At 42.1% G+C, this 15,219-nt stretch overlaps 1 protein-coding gene across 2 annotated transcripts in view; it reads right to left on the bottom strand.

Moving 5' to 3' along the window:
- The window catches only part of CCBE1 (collagen and calcium binding EGF domains 1), a 92,034-nt gene extending 78,547 nt beyond the window's left edge, over positions 1 to 13,487 (bottom strand). For both annotated transcript variants that reach the window (XM_054283448.1, XM_054283449.1), the window contains exons 1-2: positions 13,383 to 13,487; positions 13,186 to 13,266 (exon numbers count right to left, since the gene is read on the bottom strand). In XM_054283448.1, the coding sequence (XP_054139423.1) occupies positions 13,186 to 13,266; positions 13,383 to 13,483 (182 nt within the window). In that variant the 5' untranslated portion in view covers positions 13,484 to 13,487. The remainder of the gene's footprint in view (positions 1 to 13,185; positions 13,267 to 13,382) is intronic.
- Positions 13,488 to 15,219: the final 1,732 nt, after the last annotated feature.

Raw genomic sequence — 15,219 nt, 5'->3', positions numbered from 1 at the left:
AGAGATTAATTTATGTACCATTTTTATGTGTACACGCTGTCGTATCTCAGGCTAAATTTCTTCCAAGAGAATTCATACTTTGCCATTGCAGACAGCTAAAAGATTGTCAGAATCTTTCTAACTTCAAGAGCTGAGATGGTAAGTTTATAAATAATTTCTTTTTGTTATGGTTTTCAGCCCTATACTGTAAGAGGAAAACCTCAGGGTGGCTAATCCTCCATCTAAACATTGACTTTACAAAGGGAATGGTGAAACATCCAAATGTAGCCTATGAATTACCTCAGAGTAGTTAACACAAAAATACATTGTGGAAAATTTACTCTTTAAGAAGGAAATTTATAAAATGAAGTTGTATGAAAATCAGTATAAAAAAAAGCAAACCAAAGGCAGCAGGTGTCTGTGCCTCTCAAAGTCTTCCAAAGATGTGCATTTAGTCTGAGTAAAGCAGGCAGATAATCTGCCGTGCTCTATGTATCTGCTACCAAATAATGAAAAACATCTTGCATCTGCTCATAAAACTTGTATTTGAGGAAGGGCTGCAAAAGAAATGTTCTGCCCAATAAACTAAGCCACATTTCATAAAGGTATCACGAAATGTCTCAGGGAGTCTTTAAAATGGGGAATGTTTTCCTACAATACAGCAGTAAAAGACAGAAAAGCATCTCCAAAGACAAACAACTTCATTTTGTCACCAGGAATAAGGAAAAAGTTGGAATTATTTAAAATCTGCTGTTTAGTCCATTTAAAAAATAAAACTTATTTCTAATAGAAGCTAGCATCTACTTCTCTATTTACCAAGACTCTGCTTTTCCAAATTAACCTTCCTCACCAACAAACTTTTTCATACATACAAATGAGCTTAGGTACGACAGTTTTCCTTCAAAAAAAAATCAGGATTAAGGTAGCTTTTCATTCAGATATTGATATCCGGCTGCAAAACACCAAATTGACACTTGACTTCCAAACCCATATTTTGGGACTCTGCTTATCTCTGCATTGTCATCAGATAGTTTGGGATGATGTAAGGATACATGGTCCAAGTCTTCCCTACAGCAGCCTGATAGGGAAATTGGGATGTAGTTAAGATCAGTTCTGAAACTCATGTTCTCAAGCATTTCCCACAAATATCTACCACATGCTTACAGAGCAAGACATCACACAGCCATGTCCAGTTCTTTGCTGCTTTGCAGCTCTTTTCCACATGCATCCCATTGAAGCAGGCAGGATATTAAATCTTTTGAAACACTTAATCTTCTCACAACTGAGACTGGATTTCAGTAATAAACACTTGCTGTAATTTTTCATCCTTTGGGTCATTATATTTCCAGGAAGCAAGGTCAAGATGGCATTTAATAAAAGGGTTGCTAGATTTGTTTGGTTCTTTCTTCCAAAAGAGGAGCCTTACAGAGGCAAGCAACAAATGGAACAATATGGAATACAGCCAGGATCTTCAGACCTAATACACAATTAAGAGGAATATGAACACAGGAAAGTTTTCCCTCTAATTCCATCCTGAATATATATTTGTCCTGTATTAAATCTTTGTCAAGTCCTTGAGGAAAATTTCTTGGAAGAGTTTTCTTTTCATTGGAACTACTTGTAAGTGTAATGACTGTAAGGTCAATGAAAATGTTTGAGGTCTACTTTTACTGGTATTTAAAAATATCCAGAGGTCTATACTGCAAACAAGGATGTATAAATAAATATATGTGTATTTTTGCCATTGTTGTTCCTGACTACTTGTTTTCTACTGCTATTTTCACTCTGTCACAGTTATTTTCACTGGAGATGTTCCAGTGATGTACCATTAGCTTACTCCCACTGTGGAAATACTCTGGATACTTTTGAAACATAAGAAAACATCTCAAAAATCTAATTGGTCTCTTGGTGGGTATGAAAAAATATACTTTTAAAAATGTGCATTTTTTATTCTTATCTTGAACAGTAGTATTTTGTTGAACTGAAATGACAGCAAATCACTAAAGTAAAAGTCTAGCAAGTTACTTGAACATTTGATTTACAGCAATCCTCTTTGCTGTAACAGGAGTGCTACATCTTCAGCATAAGCTTTCAGGTTCTCTTTGTGCCTCTCTCTCTGTGAGGCATAAATTAGACCTTCCCCTCCATTTTGTAGCTGGAGAATTAGGTAATACTGACATCCTATAGAGAACTTCAGTGGGTAACTGAAAGCAGAATTTGGCATGATACAGCTCCTTGAGGAGCAGAGAAATGAAGCCCAGGACCTAGAACTCGACTCTTGGCAAGGCCCTCCAAAGGTTAAACCCCGCTGCCTCCCTGGATCACAGTGCTCCCACTGATGTAAATCTGGAAGGGCACTGTCCAGGACCCTTCCAGGCACGGTCAATAAAACCGCAAATTCAAGTGTGGGTCAGCGCGAGGACAACAAACAGCAAAAACAAGACTCTGGCCAAGAATCTCCGCTTGGAAAACCAGGCAGAGAATTCGCTTTGTTGGTAAGATGCATTCAATCTGCTTTAACATCTTTCTGCATTCTTTTTTTTTTTTTCATGGAATGCTAAGAATAATTATGAAGAATTCCCCAACTGACGCACTTTGGTGTAGGTCCAGGGAAGTCAGCAGAGCTGTGGAAATGCAAACCTCTGCAAATCTTTTCATACAACCTCTTTAGTGCCCATGCAGGGGCCAAGAGAGACATCTTTTAAGAGAGGTGAGATTCTAAGAAAAATCGAAAAGGGGCCAGACCTGCAGACACAATCATAAAATGTTCTTAAGCTCCTGTGCCACACAGAGAAATTTCTGCAGGAAAAGGGCCTAATTTAAGATCAAGCACAAGGAGAAGGTTTGATTGCACTTTGAATTTACTTCAAACCCAGAGGAGATTCAGGAATACAGGTCTGTCTTTACAAAATCATGTGGATAAAGCTCTTTGCTGAGGTTATATGACAGCAAAATTTCCATTTATCTTTAAGTTCTAAAACTAAGAGGAAATATTATGTTAGCCTGCTGTGAAGCAAGCTTCCCCTTTCTCCTCATTGACCATAAACACTGAAAAGAACTGGTGCCTGAACTCCTAAAGCAGACTCCGAACAGAAATATCTGAAAATTGGGAAGTGTCAGCTTGTCCCAATTCCCTCTGTCATCCCTAATTTACTGTGCATTGATGGAAGTTAGAAATGTAGGGAACTGAAGTGTGACACTGAGCAGGGCAACACTCTTTGAAGTAGCATGTCCAGTATCTTCTGGTTTGCTATTAGAAAAGCTAGAAGGTGAGCAGGATAAGGTAGAATTAAAATGAATCCCACATTCTCTATTTCTAATTACATTCCCCATTCCATTTTATGTTTCTTAATTTTAAAATGAGAAGAGCTTGAAATGAATACTTTTGCATGAAAACTCTAAAAAAACCCCAAACCCCATTAAATTAAAACAAACTAATCCCCACAAACCAAACAAACTCACAAACAAAACAAAGAAACAAAAAAACTCCAAAAAAACAAAGAAGCAAAAAGTCCCAAACGAAACCAAACAACAACAACAAAAAAACAACCACAAAGTCTCCACAATGATCTATTTGCAATAGGCTCCTTATCTCTCCAGGCAAGTCCAGCAGAGTAGGCATACACTTTCCTTGGGAAAACAAAACAAATAAAAAAACCCTAACAAGATTCTAAAATCCAAATATGCATCAAAATAACCTTCATACAACTGCCTAAGCAAACATACTATTTGCATACAAGCAGCCCATTAAGTAATACATCAAGAAATCAGTGTCTGAGACACCACAGGAGTCACAGTCTGAGGCACTACTTGCCCTTAGACTGCCCAGGCCACTGTGCAGACCAGCAACTGGGTTCATCATGCTACAGAATTCCAAAGATCAGCCCAGGCTGCCAGCACTGTCTGTCTGCCACTGCTCCTTACTCCTGCCTCAGGAAGCTGCAGTTAAAAGCACATATTCCCAGGAGGATTAAGCACTTACCAAACAGTAGCTCTAGTCCTGGTCCCTCAAGCCTCTTTCTCAACCTCCATTTCTCAATCACTAAGAACTACCAATAAACTACCAAAGACCCTATTTTCACCTGGTTTTTTCCTCTTGCACATATAATGTTTTAAAGATAAAATAATTTTCCCTTTTGCTATTTTTGTTTCAACTCTCCAAGGCAATAATCTCTAAACGAAGGGGTTTTATCAGAATTCCAGAGAGCAGTGTTTAGGAAATGACACCACAATTTTGGTGCAGCTATGATAATAAACTCTTTAGTGAAAATTGAGTATGATAATAACATCTTATTGAGTAGGCAAGGTGTCCGGTTTACAACATACATTTAAAGTGTTGAATCTGATCACAGAAATATTAACATTCCGCAAAGACACTGGAGCTCTGGGCAGGAAGTTATTTGCAAAGAAAAAATGCATCCAATGAAGTAATTTTCTCTCTCTTATACAGAGTTCTGAGCACACTTTTTTCCTGGATGTACTTTCACAAATTTCTATATTTTCAGCATTCATCCATTTCTCATGAGATATGATAATACTTTATGTATTTCTTCATCCATTTTGAAGACTGTGCCCTACAACTTCTTAGACATGCACACTTTGTTACAGAGAATTAGGTGGTTCAACCTTCCTCCTTTACAGTTGATAATGAGATAATGAAGCCAACATGAACACTCCTGCTTTATGCTGGAAGCTATGCACCAATAATTTTTCCCTAGAAAGATAAATAATATGTTTTCTAGCCCAGACGAATATTGTTTTATATTTCTCCAAACTCACACTCTACAACAACTTGCCATTGACCTATAATATGCTTATTCATTTTTCCAAAAATGATCCACTTAAAAACTTGGATTATAGCTTAGAATTTGCCTCTCTTTCCCACTTAAAACACTATGTCTACACCGCTTTATCTCCCAGTCCATTTGAAAAGGAAGGAGAAGAATTCTGTTTAATGTGTGTTTACTACTAAGTGGCTGCTAAAATTAATACAGTTAGTACAAACACTGTGTATTTCACCTCATTTCAATTACAGCACAGATTGTCAATTAAAATGAATGTGGTTAGAGCTTGAAACTAACAAAGAAACTCAGAAGAAATTATTTACAATAGCTGGATGTATGCTAAATGCTTGATGGTCTTGTACTTCATTTTTTGAACCAGGATCAGCAATGAAATCAACACAACACAATGGAAAACACTCTTTAAGGGAGAAGGATTTTCCAAACACTAAGCTCTGAGATTACTGTCTAAAAGAGAAATTGTTTTTCTCCTCAACTCTTAAACAGAGCTACTCTCACGGAGATGCAAACAAATTGGTTTTTTTTTACTAGGCCAAGAAGAAATCAAGTCAGGACTGCATGGATTCTGCTTTCCATTGTTTCTGCTTACAATTGGAACCACATAGAAGAACTGGCAAAGCTGAGCAGCAGGGTGACATTTGCTACTGTTAGTTTATAAAAGAAGCTCCTATTAGTTTGAAAACTGAAACCAAGCAAGCAGAAAATGGACAACACATAAAAAAAAATCAGAGCAGACTTTGGGGAAAGAATTTTTTTACTGCAAATCAAAGTCAGCTTTGCTTATTTGGGCTGGTGGGCACAATCAAAAAGAAGAACCCTGGAGTCATCCATATGTATGAGATGTAAGCAACACAAGGTCTCCAGAGAGGAGAGACCCATCTCCCTGTCACTGGCTCATGACAAAGCCCTGTGCCATCCCCAACAGCTCCAGCTGGAGTGACATGGGTACTGAGCACTCAGCAGTGACTCACACTTTGAGGCAAAAGTCATTTCAGGACTCAGGGCACTGGGGTGGAGGCAAAACCAAAATATTAAACTCAAGACTGTGAGAACTCACCACAACCCCAAAAGTCACCACAACCCCAAAATCACACCTGCTCAAATGACCAGCACTGCACAAGAGTGAGCATAATCTGAAATGAGATCTATCACAGGTACAGGGTAACTGCTTACTGTACATCAACATCAGGCACCTCCCTTATACCTGCTTCATGTGACCTTGTTCCCCACATACAGTAATTTCCCTTCCACACATGTAATGACAGAAAAACAGAACTGCACAGCAGAGGTCTCAAAAACCCTGTTGCTCACACGTTCTTTGTACTGGGCAATGGCTTTCACAGCAGAATATGGGCAATCCTGTTTTACCTGGGATCTTTAGCAAGCCTGATCTACTTTTCCACAGGTACCTTAAATATTTCATGCTTAACTTCTTCCAAAAAACCTCTTTGCTATGACAAGGAACACAGGCAATCTGAACAGAGTAAGGACTGAAAGGTTAATTTAAATATCTGCTATAAGTTGTCCCTCCTGCCCCTGCACAGACACACACTTTACAGAGAGGGACAGAGAGGGAGACAGATTTTCCAGACTGAGGAAGGAAGGAAGGGGAGAGGCTGTCAAGGGAAGATGCATCAGGGTCTGTAGCTTAGCTCCAAGTCTAGCTGGGAGAACAGGAATCCTCCCAGGAGTGTGTGCGTGTGGGTTTTTGTCTGATTTTGGCTGATGTTTTGTTTTTATGGGTTCAACTTAAATAGAAGCCTGGGAGCATTTAAATTATACTTCTTTGGGGAGTGATTACCTCCCTTCTGTCACACACGTATCTGTCACACAAACCACCACAAAGACAGAATTTTTGTCTTTTTATGGCTGAATCAGTTATTTTTCTGCTTGCTCCATGCCCCTGGGTGTTTTGTCCTTTCTCTTCACTGCTGCTCCATATCTTTATCCTTCCATTCCTGCCTTTTCTGTCTTGCCTGTTTTGTCTGCAATCAGTACAGCACAACTCAGCTCAATGGGTGTCTACCACAATGGGAGCAGTAATACAAGTATTAATAACATCCTGCTGTTAGTAGGAGAGACTACAATCACTTTTTTAAGGACAAAACAGCCTGACCTTAGGGAACATATACAATACTTAAGATAATTACAAACGTCATGCTCCCTTTGGCGGCCTATTTTTATTACCTATTTCGTATCAGGCATGGGAGGCCCTGGGGCTACTATTTTGTTTGTCTGGAGTCTCTGAGCTAGACGACATGGCCAGCAAAGTCAGTTCATATTTAACCCTATATTCTGTAGATGAAAACCATAATGCAAAGCACCTGGGTTTCATTATCAATCAAACCACCAAGTAGGGCACTTATCATAAAGCTCTTGGCTTGCGAGTTCTAAAATTCTCCAAACTGCTTTGATGTGAACATCAAAAACTCCTGGCCTAGGTGAACGACCACTTGCCTGACCTCATCCTTTAATTAGCACATTGTTCCTGAGAGCACCACTCACAGTAATTACGCAACGTTCTTTAAGACCATTAATTAAATCATTTCATTTTGTAGTGAATTGGCTGTACAGAGGAGACACTGCATAGGAAACCCACAGGAGCACCAGGTTTTGCTGCAGGAGTCTCTGCTGCAGCCAATATCATCCACATCTGCTGAGATCTCAGGTGTCCCTAACATCACCAAAAACCAGAAATAATTTGGTTTCTTATTCTTAGCACCTGAGACAGAAAAGTGACACAGAAAGCCACGGCCACCCAAGTGTAGTGTGGAAGCCTAAAGGCAGCTGTATGGCATTGGTGTTACCCTTAACCAGCAGATATTCACAATGTGTCTCAGTAGCTATGAGCAATCTGTTCCTCTGGCAATCACAGTGAAGAAACATGAATGAAGTTCACGGCTGAATGCAGTCAGAACCATACAGCTTGAAGGTGCTACTTCCAAAGCAATAGTGAAAAAAAAATCTAGGAAAGCAAGAAGAATCTCTTGGCACCATTGTAGCCTACACTTTGTAAGAAAAGAAAAAAAGTACTGTATTGAAGAAAATTTTGTTCATAGATATGTATAAAGTTCTACCTGTGATGACAATTCCCTGGAAGATTTTTTTTTTAATGTGAATATATATGTATATTCTGTATGTTTAGTTTTCTGAAACCAATACAAAATTTGAAATCATATTCTCTCTACATTTTCAGCAAAATTCTACTATGGAGTGTATTTCCCTTCAAGATAACTGGAGATTAGGCAGTAGTTTGCTCTAATCAGGTTAGTTGCTTGTTTAACTGTTATTTCAGTTGGGGCTCTTTCAATGATACGGAATAGTCAGCAAAACTTCAGGGAGGAAATGCAATAACAACTATAAAAAGGAAATTTATGAAAAGTAAAGTCAGAAGATAAGATGACCAAAGATTATCCCTGCTTGCTCCAGCTGAAAGCTCCAAAACTATATACAGCAATTTTTTCTCATGTTGGAAAGCTCTGCTACATGCTTGCTGAGTATCTGGGAACCAGGAATTGCATATGGTCCCCAAGGGCATATTAGTGAAAGTGCTGCTCTTTGTGAAACAGCTACAATCCAACTTCTTTGCAATTACTTTTATCTTTTAAGAATGTGCAAAATTATATAGTCTATAAAAAATAGTAGGCTTCACCAGCAGTATCAGCATTGAAGAGGGTAAAAAGAAATGCTTGTGATCTCTGTTTAGCATCAGAACAAAGTAGGGTATAAATATATATGCATTCTCTTTCACAATACATTTGAATTGTCTTTTTTTTAGGAAGTGTAGAACAATTTTTTACAGCATAATTTAAAACCTGAAGTGCTGGAAGGACTTATGCAATATACTTGTAGCTGCTAACTATCAGATGAAAAAGCTGACAACCTACACTGAAATGTGTTAGCCCCATTTAAAAGACCTTGCTTGCAAAATACTAAAAAAAAGTTACAGATTAAGTTCTTAGCCAAGATTTAAGTTCCTCAACATGGAGCTTGGAGATATATATAAAGAGTTGGCTCATCTTTACAAAGATTTCACCATCATTAGCTAGAATTGTGCCCAGCACCCTTATTTTAACTGTTTACTCCTTGCTGGTCTGCAGAAGGAAGGACCAGGATGTCTCCATCACTATATACACAAAATTAGGGTATAACCTGTCCTTGCATGCCTCATTTTCAGCAAAAAATGTAGGAGACTACTTACAATGACGCCAGAGAAAGATGGATAATTTCTCTTACTATATCAATAGTGTATTTGTTTTAAAAATAATCAGTTTTGTCAACCAATTTAGACTAACAGTTTCATCTGAATAAAAGAAAAAGAAACCCCAAATCTTCCCTTCGCCCATGAAGGCAATGGGTAAAGTGTTTGTCCCAGATGTGCAGATCCAGGTTCAAATTTTCACCTCCCCGATTTACGGCTGTTGGTTTCCTTAATCTAACATTTTATAAAAATTTTCTGAGGAGAAAATCTTTTCTGAGCAAGATTATTTCTTTCATGTCAACTTACAACAATATTTAAGTGTCTAGTAGGCAAAGAGATGGGCATAGTCAGGCAATAAAAATATTCTTGTTTTCCCACATTTCATGCTTGAGTCTTCCTACAGCTTCTAACAGCTTCCCACTAGAAAATGTTTCTAAGTACACATATTGAATAATTCTGAATAATTCACTACACTCTCTGAATTCTAACTGAGTAAAATATTTAGCTCTCCTAATATACAACAGTTACTGTGGCAATCACGCTTGTTGGTTTTTAAGAAGGGAGAAACTGCAATTAATAAATTGTACCAGATTAGATGTTGATCCTCCTGAATTTGGAAGTGACATAACCACTACCACTCCGTTATGGGAACACAGGTCCACACTCAGGACGAAGCAAGGAAATACCTGCCCCAGATGCTGCTTTTCCTTCTGGACCAGAGCAAAAACATACAGGAGCACTGTTTAAAATGGAAATGAACGAAGGACTGTAATGAAAAGGACTACTGCAAGGATGCACAAACTGAATTGTCACAGGCACTGGAGAAAAATGCAACATTTGTGTAATTTTTTATGCCAACAAAGTCTGTATGAGAGTGAAACAGGTTAACATCACATCCAAACTGGAGAAGACAGTAACAAGGCAGTGGGGCTTCATATTCTCATGCTGCCCAAATTTCCTAAAATTTGATTAATTTGGCATACAGTAGGAATTCAAAGTCTTATTGGACCATACTGCTATCAATAAATCTGCAGAAATTCCTCTCCATACCTACCTGATGGGGACATCAGTACTGGGTACTTTGTGCGGTTACATACAAAAGTTTAAATGAGATTTCCGCAGAAAAGATTTTGTATAAGCTCCCTCTCCTTTTTGCATCTGTTCTTTTGTACTCTTGTGAAAACAAATACAGAGGACATATAAAAAAAATCACAAATCAAACTAAACCAAGGGCCAGACTGCACACATTCAAAAGTAAAAAAATACGTCTGATTGTGTACATGGTTGCTATGACCACAGGGAAAAATGCCAGTATAATCTCAGTGCTTGGCCCCACTTCTGGCTTGGTCCTCCACTTGGATCATCTTTAATCATAAGTAAATATGGTTAAAAAAAATAAAATCAAGAAATATTTTTTGTGATGAAAAGATGTTATTTTTATTGAAGTGCTCTAAAAACATGCTGATTTTCATGACAAATTCCAGCAGGAGGAATAAAAGGATGGTATTACTTTCTATCAAGCATTTGGTCAGGAATTTTGATATCTAGCTTCATATGTATTCCTTATTTTATTTAACTAATTTCACAACAAATCATCAGTAGTGGTGCAAGTTGCCTTATGCCTGATGTGTTATGATAAATTTTATGTCAGTTTATATAATTTCTACACAAATGGTACTTTGACCTATAAAAGAAGTTAGGTGTGTCTGCTAATAGTAAATAGAAGCTGACATTGACTATCCCTTTATCTACCTCTAACAGTGTATATAAATTACATAACTACTGTCATTATGAAATACTGTGATAAAGATGTGTAGGAAGATAAAAAATGAAGTGTCGTAACAATAAACTATAGAACAGCAAAATCAAGTTTATCTGAAACCTGGAGTGAAAGTTCCTAAATCCCACAGCTGAGTTTCTACCAAGCTGAAGTTCTTTAAGAGTTGGTTGTCATTCCAGAGATGAAAACTGAATCCTTAAGCTCCTGAATGTCCTATGAAACAAAATCCGCCTTGAGGCACCACAGGATTAGTCAACACATGCCAGTTTCCTGTTGTCTTGTTAACAGCCTCAACCTCAAAGTATTAATGAATCTTACATTAAAATGTGTTCTGCCAAGGGTTATCCCACGTGCCTGCTGAGAGCACACCTTGCTACCAGGAGCAGTGGGGTGCCCCTGGGGTTCACCACCTGGAGTGGGTGATGCTGCAGGTCCTTGCCAGGGCACGCCACAGCTCCGAGGGGCAGGACTGCCAGCTCAGGTCTGTGCTCGGTGCAGAGCTGCTCCCTCTCAGAGTTGCTCTCCTGCTCTTGTGCATATGTCATGAAGGAGACCTTGCAGGATGAGGAATGGAGCCCTCACCCAAGCCTAAAGGTTAAACCTTAAAAATACATGATTACACAGAAATGGATTTTTTTTCTCTTTTAGAGGAAGGGAGACTTGGAAGTCATAGATACAGAAAGTGCTTGAACTAAAACAACCAAGAAGTCAATGCAGCAACTTCCAAATTCTCATCCACACAGACTGTGCTGATTTGGGACAGTGAATATCACTTGGGATTGTGCAGAGGGAGAGCTGGGGAGGGAGGCCTGTCACAACCAGAGCCCAAAGGTCAGAAATACCTCAGGAAGGATGAAAGAAGTAGGAATTGGCAGCTGGACAGAGTCCTGCTTTCTTTGCACAGTGGTCCATAGCTGCCAGTGGAGCCTGTGTAGTCCTCCTCTGTCACACACAAAGCAGAATCACTTTCCTCAGACGGATTTTGGGACACGTACAAAGGAGCAGGATGGTCATGTGTGTGCTGCCTTATGCAGCTCCCACTCTGGCTTCTTCAATCAGTAACTCCCCACTCAGAACTGTCTTGTCCACCCCAGTGCTCTGCCCCCAAAACCAGAGAAATGCTGCAGCTTCAACCAAGAACCTGTAAAACCTTCACAGTGTCCCTCTCCAAAATGTGCTGCCACTGGGTGCTACAGAGCTGCTTGTAAGAGGGCTCTGCCTCACCTTCACAGAGAGAGGAGAGAGAGAAGATAAGGGATGCAGGGAAGGGTGGTCTCCATTCCCTGCACAGCCCTTCCCAGGCACTGGGGGGAAGCTAATGCTCCTAAGAACTGGGCAGTGGCAGGACACTGTCCCAGGTGTCCATGGCTGCCAGAGGGCATGAACAAGCCCGAGAGCATGGGAGAGGGACAGCACTGCTGCAATGTTTGTCTACAGCTCCTTGGAACTAATGCCAAACAGAAGAGATAGACACTCTCTGAAGAGATGGACACTCTCTGTAACACTTTCTACATGTGTTACTGTATTTTTGGTGTACAGAAGGGGCTCCTTGTCACATGCAAGCCCACACAAACAGGCAGAGCACAGTTGCCTCCACAAAGCAGCCTCTCATAAGAAGCAGCTTTCATAGATGAAACATCTCATCTGTGGGGATGAGGCTAACCTGAGGGCATCAGTGAAGGGATAGGTGTGTGCTCATACTTTGTGTACAGCTCTTCAAAAAAGCTCATCTGCTGTCAGTTACTGACAGCTCTGGACAGCTATCATCCTTAAATAGATTATGTTTCTCAAACGCATAGCTGAAAAATGAAAACTCGTGGTTAGATTCATCTTACTTAATTTCAGAGGCCTCTGCCACATTTCTCCCCCATCGCTGGTTGCTGAAGAAGTTACCAATTCTGAGAGTGATTCATCTGCCTAACTTCAGATATGTTTTGCGTAGCACAAATCCAGACGATCTCGCTGATTATCCTGTAACTGATGCAGCTATAGCTCCCATGTGGTCCCGGACACCCAGGTCAGAGGAAGCCTCTCTCACCGTATCAAAAACTGTCTGTGGCTTCGGTACAGCAACGAGAACCACACGCGCCCTCTCTCTCCAGCGATGTCTCAGATGTGACGTTTGCAGCGAGTTACGGAAACCCTTCCCTGGGACAGCCGCAGGACTTGCCAGGGGAGATGCGGAACGCGGGAGGGATGTGACCAAGTTACCTGCTCGCGGTCCACGGGGTCGTGGGAACGCCGGCGTGGGCTAGCACAGAGCAGGGGGGAGACAAACAGCTGGCACAGCTGCCGTCCCTGCCTCTGACACCCACACGCGTGTGTCCCCCCCGCCTTCCCCGCGGGCAGCGAGTCCCCAGCCACGGACACGCGTGAGCCCCGCGCCCCCTCTGCCCCGCGTCCTCCGCGACTGCGGCGCTCACCTGAAGCAGGTGGTGAGCTCTCCCGTGGGCTTCAGGCAGGGGTACCGGGTGGTGGCGATTTTGTTCTCGGAGCAAACCTCCCTGCAAGGCGGGGAGTCGGAGTATTAAAAAAACTCCACAAGGTAGGAAAAAAAGAAAAAGAAGGTGGTAGATGGGGAGGACCCGCACAGAAGCAGCCTCGCTATCGCAACACCCACCTGTCGCCGTCCTGCGGCTCCTCCCGGTAGGTCCAGGCGTGTCCCAGCGCCAGGAGCAGCAGCAGCCGGAGCGGGGCCAGGCTGCCGGCCGGCCGCCCCATCGGGCCGTCGCTCCCCTCCGCGCCGCGCCGGCTCTGCCCGCCCCGGCCGGCGGCGGGGCTGCGCCGACCCGCGCTCCTCCCGCCCCGCCGCGGGGCCGCCCCCCGCCGCCGACAGATGTGCCCGCGGGGAGGGGCCGCGCGCGCCCAGATGTGCCGGCAGATGCTGCCCCGCGGCGGGGCGGCGGCCAGATGTGTCAGGGTCGCGGCAGATGTACGGCGGGAGTGAGGGGATATCAACACACAGCCCCTCAAAGCCACGCTCCACTCCCGACCCCCCGGCTGCGGGCAAGGCAGGGAAAAGGGGGAGAAGGGTGCCTGCCCCAGGGTGAGGGGGACGGAAAGTGGTGGAAAGGTCCGGAGCGGCGGGGGTGATCAGCGGCTCTTGGTGCACCACCACTGATGCTTTCCAGATTCGGCTTTATCTCAAATCTCTTCCCCAAAGGAGCAGAGCAGTTCAAAGCATCTCTGCTGGGACGGCTGTTTATCCTTGTGTACAGCTGCCACTTCCCCACCATTCATAAAGACGGAGATTAATGACAGCAGACTCCAACAAAGCAGCGCATCGGGTCCGGCCCGCTTTACCATATCCTGTTTTCACGGTTAAGCTGCTTGGGACCAGGGGAGCGAACCTGCAGAACCACCGTGCCTTTGCAAAGTGTTGGGCAGATGCATTGGCTTTAATCACCATGTAACTTCTTACAGGTACCAGAAGCTCCAGGGACATGACAGAGTGCTAATCAGCCTTTCCAGCACTTTCACCTGCAGTGTAAAAGACCTCATTTTGCAGTCAGAAAAATCAGGGAAATGTGAGCAATGGGTTGTACTCATATATCATTACAGCCAGAAAAGTCAGAGTTATGCAAGGAGCTGTAATTCCTCTGTTAAACCAGCACAGGAGTAATAAAACGGTGTAAGATTGAGAAACACACTTCTATTATTCCCCCTGCCGCAGGCACCATTTAAACAAGTAATTTCACCACTCTGTGCCTCAGTTTCCCATGTCTCTAAGAGGAAGTTTCTGATAACAAAATAAATAAATAAAATGCAGATCCCCATATATGAATCAGCTATGATTAAACTGTTAATCCCTTTGGTATGCTGTACAGTACTCAGGAAAGAAAAAACCTAACTATAGATGAACTGGGAAGTTATCGGATTTTTGAGAAGTTTTTCCTTACTTGCACATCATCCACTGCCTTCATGATCTGCCGACTGTGCTGTGAACTGCCAGCTTCAAGGTATTTCTCTCCTCTAGGCAGCACTGCACACTGTCTGTGGTCCTGTGCTCAGTTAAGCAAAGGAGTGCTACACGGCAGACTTTTTTTCCCCATTTGTTTTAGCTTTTGCTCTCAAGAGGATGTTTCAGATGTTTATTCTGTCATAATTGCTTCTTTTTCCTTTATACAGATAATGAGTAAGCAAAGACAGGACTTGCTGTCCTGAAGCCAGAGAAAGCTGTGGGTCTTTCTCACAGGGCTAAGCCGTCACCTCTCCCAGGCAGCCTCTCCTGATTTGGAGATAACAGGAACAAAAGCAGGACCTGGGTGCCCAGACCCCAGAGCTTGGGAGACACCTGTCTCCACGCCGTGTTCCTTACCCTCCTGCTCCAAGCAGAAAGTATCCAGTGACAAGGCCTGAAATGAAGAGAGGTTTGCACTGCTGTAACCCCTGTGATGTCTGTCTATAGATAACAAAGGATTTAAATTAACACATTCCAGAAGTGGTCACCTACCCTC

Source organism: Melozone crissalis, unplaced genomic scaffold, assembly GCF_028551555.1.
Source record: "Melozone crissalis strain CALT ecotype California unplaced genomic scaffold, PUWL_Pcris_2 ptg000036l_1, whole genome shotgun sequence".
NCBI classification, from domain to species: Eukaryota; Metazoa; Chordata; class Aves; order Passeriformes; family Passerellidae; genus Melozone; species Melozone crissalis.
The sequence above is the reverse complement of the archived record's forward strand: the minus strand, read 5'-3'. Positions and strand labels throughout refer to the sequence as shown.